Source organism: Zootoca vivipara, chromosome 7, assembly GCF_963506605.1.
Source record: "Zootoca vivipara chromosome 7, rZooViv1.1, whole genome shotgun sequence".
Classification (NCBI taxonomy): domain Eukaryota; kingdom Metazoa; phylum Chordata; class Lepidosauria; order Squamata; family Lacertidae; genus Zootoca; species Zootoca vivipara.
Window position 1 is genome coordinate 23,614,063 of NC_083282.1, and position 13,480 is coordinate 23,627,542.

The 13,480-nt window shown below is 39.7% G+C and overlaps 2 protein-coding genes across 2 annotated transcripts in view; one reads left to right on the plus strand and one right to left on the minus strand.

Moving 5' to 3' along the window:
- GLMN (glomulin, FKBP associated protein) overlaps positions 1–3,098 on the plus strand; it is a 29,553-nt gene extending 26,455 nt beyond the window's left edge. The window contains exon 19 of the mRNA XM_035124010.2: positions 80–3,098. Within this exon, the coding sequence (XP_034979901.2) occupies positions 80–196 (117 nt within the window). The 3' untranslated portion in view covers positions 197–3,098. The remainder of the gene's footprint in view (positions 1–79) is intronic.
- On the minus strand, positions 2,080–9,910 carry C7H1orf146 (chromosome 7 C1orf146 homolog). Its single transcript, XM_060276735.1, has 5 exons — positions 9,842–9,910; positions 6,541–6,634; positions 4,636–4,804; positions 3,100–3,178; positions 2,080–2,214 (listed from the first exon to the last, which is right to left on the minus strand). The coding sequence occupies exons 1-5, from the start codon at positions 9,908–9,910 to the stop codon at positions 2,080–2,082; spliced, it is 546 nt and encodes a 181-aa protein (XP_060132718.1).
- Positions 9,911–13,480: the final 3,570 nt, after the last annotated feature.

Sequence of the window (13,480 nt, forward strand, 5' to 3'; positions counted from 1 at the left end):
GGTTTCTTTTGTATTCAAAGTGAATACAAACTGGTAATATTTATGCAATAAATAACATTAATTTTCTTTAATATTTCAGGTTCTCCACTCAGCTCTTTACACATTTGATTTGATAGAGAGTGTTCTTGCCAGGGTAGAAGAACTCATTGAAACCAAAACAAATGCTGCAGCTGAAGAAACTACTAGGATCAAGTGATGCTTTCTGCCTCCCTTATCCCAATAGTGTTTCACACTGTGCACTCTGTTTCTACTTCTGTCATTATGACTTTACTTGAAAAGATAAAAATACCAACCTTTTAAGTATACACCAAGTCGTCGTTACATAGCTGCTGGGAAAGAAGGCATAAGAATATTTTTCTACATCTTCAGATTTTAAAGGAATTGTTAAACCTGATTGGTATTTTTACAAAATACGTGTAGAAGTGTGTCTTAGCATTCATTAAAAACGCTCGACCAGTATCAGTGAAAGGAAGCCTCTGGCAATGTCTTTGGTTGGCAGATCTCCCAGGAGCATCTATACCTATGAGGATTCATGGATGGGTGAACACAGTGAACTTTTTCCTGGCACAGCCTGTTTTATAACCCTACTGTGACATAAAGCACTTGATTCAATGTAATGGCGAAACAGAAATGGGAACACATGTTCTCTCTCAAGGATTCTTTTTCAGTAACCAGAACTGCAGAAGATTTTCATTTTTTCCCTTAGCCATAGGTTTATACATACCCTGTGATGGGCGTCTAATTTTCACCAACCAAAATACACTTAGAAAACAGCCAACCTATTTGGTACAGACCTCAAGTATTCAGAAAATAGCAAGGAAAAAGCAAAAAATAAAAGTGATAAATTCCCTTACTGGCATTACATCATACCTGCAAGACAAGTAAGAGAACACAAATGCCTCAAGATGTAGGATATGAGAGAAATTATAAATTGCAAAACAACATCAAACATCAGGTTATGTGAAATATATTCAACAAATACACAAGACGTAACCGGCTGTGCATTCACATAAATAATGCTCTTCTATATTTTCCACAATATCAAATATTTTTCTCATACATAATCAACACATAAAGTTCAACAAAGTAAACAGAAGTCCCAATAGATCAGTTCATTCATAAAGTCCAAATATTTGCTAGTTTCTATTCCATGTATGTCTTTGTATATTCATAAAATCTGTTTACTTTGTTGAACTTTATGTGTTGATTATGTATGAGAGAAATATTTGATATTGTGGAAAATATAGAAGAGCATCATTTATGTGAATGCACAGCCGGTTACGTCTTGTGTGTGTGTTGAAGAAATTATAAATTGGCATGTGCTTTATTGACATTAGAGAGAGTACATTCTAGACTTGCAGTGTAGGTACTAAGAACCCATTTCAGTTATCATAGAACTGATTCGGAGATATATAGCAGCATGTTGCAGCACTGTTAGATGTAGGTAGATTAAACAGTTACTTGGAGAAAATAGAATCACCTCATGGTAGTAAGGCCCAGCAGCCCATCATTATGATGTTACATTATGATGACAAAGGTGAGTTATCCTACCTACCATTTCAACTATGAGTAAATTCCTCACTGCAAATTTGCTTGGTCATTTCTGGAAATATATCTGAGCAAGTACAAGCAGATCAGAATGAAAAGTCTGGGAGGTGGGAGTTCATTGACTTAAATATACAAATTGTTTAGTAATAGATTTTCCATCATGAATGGAAATAAAAGAATAACAAGTTCTAAATAATTCTTAGAAAAGAAAACATTAAATTGGGTAGGCTACAATTATGCCATTTTTTTGCAAAGTTATGTACATTTTTAAAGGTGTTACTCTTGAATAAAGACACATTCTTCGTCAGTATTTTACATCTGGTTATCCATTTCAAGTGAACAGTAGTATGTCTTGGATGGTTATACAGGAAATTAAACTAAGAAATCACACACTGATTTTAATCCTGAATGTAACATCCAGAAATGCGCTTTCAAAATGACATGCTTATTGCTTTGTGGATACATTTTTTAAAAGCACAAAATTGAGACTATTTTGCAAATAAACATGGCCAAACTTTTTTGAATAAAACATTAAGTGGTGTTTACTAAACTACAAGCCAGTTGACTTTGATGAAGCATTTTCCAAACACAGCTTTGTTCTACAATCTGTGTCTTTGCCATTAGCATTCTGTAGCGAATGTTGTCCAGATGCGGTTTTGAAGTAGTCTTTACAAGGAGAGAAATAAAGCAGGTTATAGTAATGGTTTGTGCAATTAATACACCATAAGAGTTGAAAATAACTTGGGATTCTTTCTGCAAGAAAGAAAGATCCTGAATGAAAGTACTAACGAGGGTTTGTAAAATAACAGATTTTACTTGCAGGGTCCTGTTTCGGAGATTTTTAGCTTCTATTTTGAAATGAAAGTCTACAAATGACTCATCTTCAAGTGACTATGTTTAAAAATGCTTAAAATTTAATACTTTAATTCTGATTTTATATTGGTGTGATTGAAAGAAAAATCTTAGGTTAAACTGAAGTAACTCTTTAAAGGAACAAGTAGTTATTTTGAAGAGCATAGCTTAAAATAGTCTTAGTCTTTAATTTTATTTCTGGTTTTGCTGCAAAGTAAACTACAGGGAACACTTTTTAAAAATTAGGTATGTATTCTTAAATAATTATTGCCAAAAGTATTTATGTAGAAGTACTGTATCTTATTCATATATCACATTAAGCATTTGGCCCTATATGTATCTGCCAGTCAAGTATCTATAATTAGTATTACAAGCACCAAATAGCAAATAACTATTTTATTCACTTACATGTCACTTTTCCTCCAAGGATATCCTTGGTTATTCTTCCCACCTTTTAAAAAAAAAATAATCACAACAGCCCTGTGAAGGTTGGCCAGTGGGTTTTATACCAGAACCTTCCCTGCTCTTGTTTGGCACTTAAAACACTAAACCACATTGGCTCATTTTAGATGCAGTTACATGCTTAGCACGTATGAGAGACTTTTCAAGAAAGTATGTGGAAATCTTATTAATGTATTCTGTATCGTCATAGCTGTTTTGCTGTACGTTATTACTTGACAATTAAATTCTGCTACTTACTTTTGCTATAGTTAGCATGAGTTTAATAGCTTCCGCGGTATTGTGGACTGGAATTATTCGTAAATGGCTGCCGAGGAACCTGAAACAACCCTCAAAATGTCAATCATGCTAAGTACAGTATTCATATTTTTTACAGTGTGGACCAGAATTGGAGCATGCTGTTACATAAGGGTATGTTAACAGGATTGCAGCAAATTGGGATTTTGCAAAAGCTGGTACTTCACTTTCACTAAGATTGGGATAGCAGAAGGTAGTTGAAGTCCTTCCCTACCACTGCTCCCAGGCTTGGAGCCTGACATCCAGGAATTCTCCTTTCTATATATTTTTCTTTGCACCAAGAATTCAGGTGATGGAAAAGACGCCTTCCTTAAACCCCAGGCAATCGGGAGTACACAGTCCTGAGCTACATGGAAAACAAAAGGGCTACACCCAAGATGGGGAAATAAAACAAAAAGGGAAAGGCCAAGCTAAAGGGTCACCAAAAACATTTCCAATTTTTTTTATTTCCCAAGGTGTTTCAGCATTGTCTTCAGCAGGGGTAGTCTCCTATGCACTTTACATCTTACACAGATGCACAATGCTACCTTCTGTCCACCACAATAAAGTACTAGGCTTGATAGACAAAGTCTGGTCTGATAAAAGTAAGCTCCCAATATTTATTTGTGCCTAGGTTTCTAAAGTATTGCGCATACTTATGTGACCAAAACGAACAAAACTTATTCTGGCATTTTAATGGCCAACAAATTTTCATGGCTTTTCTTAACTTCAGTCCACTGAATCAAATGCATGAAGTGTTTGCCCAAGTTGCAGACAAACAGAGCAGCGGAGGAGGAATTTAAATAATGAGGTCAGAGGGAAATTAAATGCAGGAGAGAACACACAGAGATAATTATGTTATTAATAGTGGTCATTATGATCAGATTGGACTAACTCGCTTTTAAGACTTTGAACGTAAACTTAATATTGAACCATCCACTTAATATTGACGCATCCTGTTACTCCAGTATATGCTCTGTTCTTGCAGTACTACTGCCATGCCCTAGGTTAGGTTGTACTACCCCTGCCAATTGCTTCTTTGTTAGCATAATGATCTGTATTGCTGGACTTTCAGAAGCATAATTCTCATTTTTAGACCATTAGAACTTGTGCTACAGTCTTAACACGTACTTGCTTGGAAGTAAGTCTCATTGAAATCAACAGGATTTACTTCCAGGTTGCCTTCCTAGGATATGACCCTCAGTCTCTGAGAAGGTAACACAAAATAGTGTTATCTTGTACTTAGGGAATGATGACTTGTTAAATTTCCAAAATGGTCTCATGTTATCAGACTTGAGTTTGCCAAGTCATACTGACCGAGATGCATCATTTTCTTGTATAGTGCAATATGACAACAGGGTTTTAATTATTTGACTAAATTCTTTGAGCAAAATCAAATTCACCTACATATTTGATAATTATGCAAACACTTCATATTATTGTACCTAGTTTCCTTTACTAATAAAACAAACTACTGATTATTTTTTAAAAAACTCATACCTCTGCTGAAGTCTGAACATCCCATCCCATTCTTTTGGTCCATGACGAGCGGCTGACAAAAGCAAAAATCCATTCCTGTGAATGGTCATGAACTTCTTTATTCTTTCAAATAAAACCTCTCTCTCTGTGAAAAATAAGCCTTGAGCATCGACCAGCAAAAATGCAACCCCTGGGCAAGAAGAAGTATGGTGATCAAGTCAGACTTAACTGCATATAAAAAATAGTCAAATACATTTATAGTTGGTATATTTACTATTGAAATAGAGGTTGTTGTTTTTCTTCATATAACGCTGTAGTCCTAAGCATATGTACGTGGAAGAAAGTCTCATTGCTACTCTTTCATCTGTTTCCTGAACCCGTTTTCTTGGAAGCCCGATTGGTTGTGATGTCAAAAAAGAAGAAAGGGGACTAATTGTTTCTACAGTGCCCTGATCCTATATGCTTAGTTTATTACAGTGATTCTAAAATTAGAATAGGAAGATGAGGAACACATTAAAAATTTATACATGAATTTGCTTGTTTTCCTCTTCCCTCCTCATCCTTTTTCCTTTTGTGTGATGTCTATTTACATTTTAAACCGATGGGTAGGGACTGTCTTTTAAAGAGAGAATTTAGTAAATTGTTTGTGATTTAAGTGAACAAAATAATAACAAACAAGTGTTTTTTTGTTGAACTGTACTGTGAAACCCAACATTCATAGCTTAAAATGGTTTTAAATTAACAAAAGACCTTTCCTTTTCTGTCTTGTAATATATATTATTCTGCCTTGCTTATAAATATACAGGATCATTTTCTGCTATTCATATCTGGCTACAAGTATTCTAAAATTTCCTTCAGATGTGAATATGTCCAGTTTGGGAGAAGGATAACAGTCATTACAGTACAAATTATTGGCTTTGGGGGACTTCTAAAGGGTCAGTTATGGAGATTGAGATTACGCCCTCCATAAAATTCAGTGAGTGTAAAGCAGGCATAGGCAACCTTGGCTCTCCAGATGTTTTGGAACTACAACTCCCATGACCCCTGACCCATAGCTGCCAAGTCCGGATCGTAAAGATCCGGGATCGGCAGCGCGCACATGACCGGAAGTTGCGTGACGCAACTTCCGGTGGCGCTTCGCCCTTCTATGGGCACCAGAAAAGGGCGGCGCCGGCGCCGGAAGTCGCTTCTGCGCATGACCGGAAACACGTAAAAGCGACTTCCGGCGCTGGCGCCGCCATTTTCTGATGCCCATAGAAGGGCAAAGCGCCACCGGAAGTCACGTCACGCAACTTCCGGTCATGCGCGGAAGCGACTTCCGGCGCCGGCGCCGCCATTTTCTGGTGCCCATAGAAGGGCAAGCGGCACCAGAAAAATGGCCGGGTAATTAGGGTTGCTAACAATTGCATTCGCCTCCACTCATAGCTGCCAAGTATCCCGATTTAAGGGACAATACCGGGATTTTTCGCTAAACGGGAAACGCTAAGAAAAAGGGGGTTTTCCCGGCGGATACGGGATACTTGGCAGCTATGCCCTGACCACTGGCCCTGTTAGCTAGGGATCATGGGAGTTGTAGTTCCAAAATATCTGGAGAGCCAAGGTTGCCTATGCCTGGTGTAAAGCATATTGATACTATGACCCAAATTATGTTGTAGGGATGCTGCAAGACCATGATGTGTACAACTTGTCACTCTTAATTTCCATATTGAATTCTACAGGTTAAGTAGCCCTGTAAACCACTTTGAGATTATAAACACACACACATCATCAAGTAGTGTATATATTTAATGAAATAAATATAATTAAATTATAAATAAATAGAGTAAATGAAATATAAATAAATACATTAAATGAAATATAAATTTAATTAAATATAAAATAAATATATTTTAATGGTCACATTTCCTACAATTTAAGATACTGTACCAGAAAGAGAGAAAATTATTGATCCATTTTCCACTGTATCTGAATATCGAACCCGGTGATGCTGATTTTGTAGGGACATTGAAATTTCATGACCCTAAATAAGTTATAAATCACAGGATTAAAACATGCTTCCCGACAGTAAGAGCTGTTCGACAGTGGAATTTGCTGCCAAGAAGTGTGGTGGAGTCTCCTTCTTTGGAGGTCTTTAAGCAGAGGCTTGACAGCCATATGTCAAGAATGCTTTGATGGTGTTTCCTACTTGGCAGGGGGTTGGACTGGATGGCCCTTGTGGTCTCTTCCAACTCTATGATTCTATGATTCTAGTTCTAAATAAAGTTAATTGGGTCACTTCAAGTTCTATTATAATGACAAAAGAGAGTCTGAAATATCTACAGCGTTGATCATTTTTAAACCTTTACTCCTCTTCCCACTAAGCTAACATATATTATAAAACATGCATCATTTTCATGAAAATATTGCACATTATAACCAAGGTGCTTTATGTTTAGCTTGCCATACAACATAACTTAACAGTTGTCCCAGTTGCAGCCTGGAGAGCCATCCATTACACTCCCCAATGCAATGAGAAAATGTTTGGGTTTTCTCCTGTCGGTTCCTCCTGCCTCTGTCATCCCATTCCCCTTCTGTTCATTATAACAGTCAGGAAAGTAAGGTGGACCCAGAAAAAGGATAGGAATGGACAGAAGATGTATTCCAAATGCAGCAGCTTTTTTTAAAAGGGCCTGTTTCCCATCAGCCCCAGCCAGAGATGTTGCAAGCTGTAGACCAGCTGCATCTGGAGGGTCACAGATTACCCAGGTATCCCCATCAATCAAGTTTTCCTCTTAAGAGAAGCTAGCCAAGTTTCTTTCTATTCCATCAATCAAGAACAATGTCAGCTTGTGCAATGACAGTGTACTGCCTCCAAGAACTGTTCCTGTCAACAAGAAAAGGGAAACTAATAAAAAAAACCTGCATTTAAAAGAGTAACAAAGATCAACATTATAGATTAATCAATCAAAATGCTTCCTGAAAGCAAGGAGAACCCAGATAAAAACATCTATAGCACTTTCTGCATCGCCTGTTTGTCATTATGACTGCTCATTGCATCCTGTAATTGCTATTAACAAACTAAAGGAAGGCTCCAGAGGGGAAAAGGAGGGAAGGGGGACACATTGGCGAGCACTGGCTGTACTAACAAAAAGTCAATGCAAAAGCCACTTCGTTCGTTGGGAAGCAGGGATGGCCTCAGGTGGGCAACGATTCTAAATGTCACGGAGGTGCTGCTGCTGCAAGTGTTGGAGGAAGAAAGGGTTTCTTACAACCTGATAGGAAGTGGCACTTAACAGCCATTAACAGAGTGCGTCCCCCACATCCTCCCTGATGTAAAAGTCTTCCAAGTGCAAAACACAACTCTTATAGACTCCAGCTCACTCACCCTATTTTCTTTCAGTCACTTTTACAAATTGGGAACATCTCAAGACGGGTGAAAGTTAGCTCCCAACTATTTATTTATTTATATTTGCTTTTATACTCCCAGGAGCTCAAGGTAACATACATGGCTCTCCTCCTCTCCATGTTATCCTCACAACAACCCTGCGAGGTAGGTTCTGATGACAGGTAGTGACTGACCCATGTGAGCTTCATGACTGAGGATTTGAGCCCCGGTATCCCAGGTGGCGCTGTGGGTTGAACCACAGAGTCTAGGGCTTGCTGATCAGAAGGTCGGTGGTTCGAATCCCTGCGACGGGGTGAGCTCCCGTTGCTCAGTCCCAGCTCCTGCCCACCTAGCAGTTCAAAAGCACATCAAAGTGCAAGTAGATAAATAGGGACCACTCCGGCGGGAAGGTAAACGGCGTTTCCGTGTGCTGCTCTGGTTCGCCAGAAGCAGCTTTGTCATGCTGGCCACATGACCCGGAAGCTGTCTGCGGACAAACGCTGGCTCCCTTGGCCTATAGAGCGAGATGAGCGCCGCAACCCCAGAGTCGGACACGACTGGACCTGATGGTCAGGGGCCCCTTTACCTTTACCCCAGGTCCTAGCTCAACGCTATTCGTAAGACCAGGTCTTTAAATGAAAATTAGAGAAGTTCAGTGGCTACTAGAGTCAGAATGGCTGTGTGCTACTGGGCATGCCTCTGAATACCAAGTTGCTGGGAAATAAAAGTGGGGAGAGTGTTATTGCACTCATGTCCTCTATTGGGCATACAACAGACATCTGATTGGCCACTGTGAGAATAGAATTCTGGATTAGATGGGCCTCTGATCTGATAAAGCAAGGTCTTCTGTGTTGTGCTTTTGTTATAGCCAGGCCATTAGTGTTTTAGATTTCATTGAAATGGGCATATTAATATGGTCGGTGCTCTTTGATCATGACATTGAACCCCTCTGGAATTGTTTGGGGTAGGAAAAAAGCTCAGCACAGGAATATAAGAAGTCTGCTGTAAGCAAGCTTTATCAGAAAATCTCACTTCTGAACAGCCACTGCACTGATTTATTGGAATTAAAATATTGTTATGTGTTTTGGGGGATTAAACTAAAAAAATCTCCTGGGGCTTCTTCCAACTCAGTACTGTAATTCTACGTCTATAAGACAGGTCTGGAGAAGAAGAGGACTGGTAAAGTCGTCAAACCAGTTTCTTCCGTTAAGTAAAAAGTCCAAGCGAGGTCTGTTTAGTATCCCTTGGTAATGCACACTAGGGTCAATATGATGCCACAGTAACTAAATAATTGGAGCTACTTGTGGGAGAGCTAGAGCAAAAAAAAAAAAAGCAAGTGTATTTCTGTGCCTTCCCCTGGCTACTTGGGTTTATTTGTGGAAAGAGCACAATTGATTGACAATTTTGGACTCAAACTGAAGTCAGAACTGTGGGATTTCTTGGGAGCTCTGAAGGAGCTGGGTTCCCCCCCGAAACCTAATGGGATAGCAGTGTCAATTGTACTGGTTTAACCTGAGTACCCTCTGCACTTTTGGGAGTTCTCACTGCTTAGAGAATTGTGCTTCCCATTACACTATGCTTCAATGTCGGTCAATTCCTTTTTTTTTTAGTTTTAATTTTAACTTAAAAGGTGGTGGGTCTTAAATCTGTTTGCAGACTACCCTCTCTAATCTGGAGGCCTTAATCCCAGTCATATGGGGACATGGTACAGCTGTGGTCTGACTTTATTGTTAAGCTTTGATACCATGGCTCTCTCTTCTATATTAGGTGTTCCTAGAAAGGGTGGAATGCACAGCCCCATTTATTTTGTGACCTTTTGCGAGGGTAGAGCAACTTGTACGAACAAATGGTAGGATACAGTACCTGAAGAGATGAACTCACAATTACGGTTGCAGTCCACCGTGTCTTTTCTTGCCCACTGCCTTCCGCCATGTTAACACAGTCACCGAAGTTTCTGCAGTACCAGACACTTACGGAACACTACAAACTGAGAAGGGAAAGTAGTGGGACCTTTGTTTGCATCTTGTAAATAGCATTAATATAGCAGGTCACATTATACTGAGTTTTGATAATGCTAGAAGACAAGTAAAGTGCAAAGAGAAGGTGTCATTTACAAAATATCATTTTGTACATACAAAATATCCAACTCCACTTTAGGCTAGAATTCTAAGCACACTTAGTTAAGAGTAAGCCCCATTGATCTCAATGAAGCTTCAGATTAAACATGTATAGCTCTTGACTATTTTTAGCCCTTGGAAACGGTGCACTCACTCTCTTTCAACTGTGCAACACATTTGTACATGTACCAGAAACAAGCTTCCATTGAATCAAAAAGGCCTTGAAGAGAAAAAGGCACTTTCCTCAAGTGCAGTTCTTGTTCTGGTTATTACTATGAGTCAATTTAGCACGGTTAGTGATACTCTGAGGCACATTATAACTTCAAGGTGGCTCAGCAATACAGTTCCCAACCATCTGAACGCAGAGTTTGCAAACCATCTATGAGCGAGACTGTCACAAACATTTAGGAGACACACAGGCCTAACACATGCCCTCCAACATTTCTCCGATGAAAATAGGGACGTCCCATTCCAGAATGATAATTTTACTATTTATACCCACACATCTTATTGGGTTGCCCCTAGCCACTCTGGGTGGCTTCCAACATATATAAAAACATAAAACATAAAAAAACCACCTTCGCTATACAGGATTGCCTTTAGACGGCTCGGGGGTTGGATAATGCCATACCCTCCAACATTTCTCCAATGAAAATAGGAACATCCTAAGGAAAAGTGGGGTGTTTGGGGTTCAAATCAGAAACCGGGATGGCTTCTCTAAATCAGGGACGTCCCTGGGAAATAGGGACACTTGGAGGATCTGCTAACAGAGCTAATAATTCTGTGGTCATTCAAGTTTTTTCACCTTTTCCCATACGGTAAGCACCTTTTCTGTTACAACATTAGGAAAAGGTTAGGGTACTAAGTGAGACACACTCCACAGAGAGCATATCATTATAATTTGTTGCAAATTAACTCATAAAGTCCCCATTTACCACTCTGTGGCCTCACAATAAGGGTGCCCCTTTTCTATTCTAAGAGGCACTGCGTCTTTCAAAGTGTGGCAAAATGGATATTTTGAATATACTGTGCATACACCAAAGAGACCCCAGCTTCAAGTTCTGATTTCGGGCAAGAAGTGCCAGCTTGACCCCCTGACCCTGGGTGCCCTTGAGGTTTTTTGGGGAACAAACTCAAAATTGTCAACTTTTTCTGGGGAAACCTCCCCGCCCCAAATAGTGATTTTGATATAGCAACCGAGAAATTTTGTTGTCCCCGCAAGGGGACAATGACAATAAAGATCTATTCTATTCTATTCTATTCTATTCTATTCTATTCTATTCTAAGCTTTTGGAGCTGTTTCCGCTGCATTTTCCATTGTGTTACCATACAGCCGAGTTTTCACTGACATTTTGCCGATTCGGCAAAATCCCCACCACCATGCCATTTTTACACCTGGAAACCTGTCAGGAAAATTCCTGATGAGGGAGAAGCCTATGATTCTTTTTATGAAAACTGTAACCTCGGTTTTAGGTGCCGTTTAGCTCCTAGCTTTCATATCTCCGTTTCTAACACCGCTTATGAAGTTAGAATTCTAGTCAGCATTATGGCATTGTGAGTCATGCCAGTCAAGAATGGCTTAGTAATTCCTCTCACGTTCAATAAAAAGCGACGTACGAGAAAGAGCTTGGATGTGGCAGTTTTGTCACTAAGGCTTGCTAAGGACAGTGTGGGAAGCAAAGGCTTCTAGAGCTTCCTAATCTATTGACTCTCATTCCTACTTAGCCCAGGCCCCTCAGTCAAGGTCCCCCTCACAACTTTACTAAGAGACACCATTATGGAACGCCAGTAATGGAGGCTGGCTTTGAGGCCTAGCTCTGACGGCTTCCTCTTCTGGTATCACAGCCAAGGGAGTCTGGTTAACTTGCCAGTGGCACTTGCAGAATATACCCTACAGGATTTTTCTTCCCCTCACCCCCACCCCATTTATTTGTTTTTAAAACTGGCAACTTTCAATTTACAGACAAATTCAAAAAAGCATGCCACTGAGGAAACAGCGTTCTCCGTTTGTATGGGCGCAATGAAATGATGTTTCTGTTTTTAACTCACTCTCAAAAGCTGGGTTTTTGGGGGGGGGGAGGTATTGGGCTAAAGAAGGGCATCTCCTTCTCCACTTTTCCCCTGTGATGCATGGATGAAGGGTGGTATATAAATTTAATAAAAAATAAAAAAGAACTCAATTGTTCAACTCCACTCCCACATTCCATTCCTTCTCCTCCTTACTTTACTTGCACAAGACTCCCCAATACTGGTCCTTAAAATAAAATTTAAAAAAAACCCTCTCTACACTTACAACTGAATTTGATAAATTATGTAGATGTATCCACCATAACTGACTAAGTTAACTTAAGGCAAAAGCAGAATTACTACTAAAATCAAAATGCTCAATTAAAGAATGCTGTGGGTTTTTTTAAAAAAGCTGGACAGGGTTAAGGATTAACGTTACAGCAGGTTGTTGTAATAAAACTTGTGCGTTACTGCTTGTGATCGTGTTCGTTTGGAAGTCTATTCTATATAAAGCATTTTTTAAAAAATTAAACGAGAACGACATTAATAAATTACACAATATCAGGTTTCCCCATTTGGTACAGAAAGGCAAACTATCCAGGGAAAAGACTGAAGGCGCTACAACAATAGGGCCAAAGCTTTCTTAATATAGGAATTGTAATTTTAGTTCGCTGATCTGAAAGCCTGCCATTTCAAATATTTTCCTGCAAAGGGGTATATTTGGAAAGAAGCCTGGAAATCTTATAGAAGGTAGTCGTGCTTAATAATACTGGAGCATTACTAGCTTGCTTAGTATTCATCTATGTTTGGTGTCTCCTCAGTTCTTGTGCCTTCGCAAGAAAATTGGCAAGGCAAACTCCCGCCTTCACTTGCTATCGGGGTCAGCCCAAACATTCAACGGAGTAAGGCAACCCCTCAGGGAGCAAATGCTGGGGGGCAACAGGAGCAGCCCCTCCGCTGTTCCACCTTAACCCAGCAAAGGTTGCCCCGTTGCTGAGGGACCTACATGTGTAGACCAGGCAGCCATCTTTCCCCACCCCTTAAACTAGCCAACTTCCCTCAAGTGTGGTGGAAGAGAGTCTCCTTTTATGTGGAGATACCAGTCTGCTTAGGGGTGTTGTGTCGGGGAAAGAAACTGCTAGAAATTTCAGGCAATTTCTGGGAACGAATACCCCACTGAGCTATGCTCACAGCGTTGCAAGCAGTATGGTAGCCTCTCACATTTTGCTATGAGTTACGCCTCTTCAAGGAAGAGGTAGAAACTTCTTGTTCAGGATGGGCTTCCAGTACACCAGCCCCCTTTCTATTTTTTAATCTGCTGAAATCATTACCAATGCAATTAACTGAGCACTTCTTCCTGTTATTATTGTTATTATTA

Bases quoted from the DNA above. Each gene is read 5' to 3' on its own strand.
- C7H1orf146 (XM_060276735.1), bottom strand. From the start codon at position 9,910: ATGGCGGAAGGCAGTGGGCAAGAAAAGACACGGTGGACTGCAACCGTA. The intron at 6,635-9,841 runs GTACTGTATCCT...TAACTTATTTAG, and splicing joins TTGTGAGTTCATCTCTTCAG to GGTCATGAAATTTCAATGTC. The intron at 4,805-6,540 runs GTACAGTATCTT...CTTCTTGCCCAG, and splicing joins AATAATTTTCTCTCTTTCTG to GGGTTGCATTTTTGCTGGTC.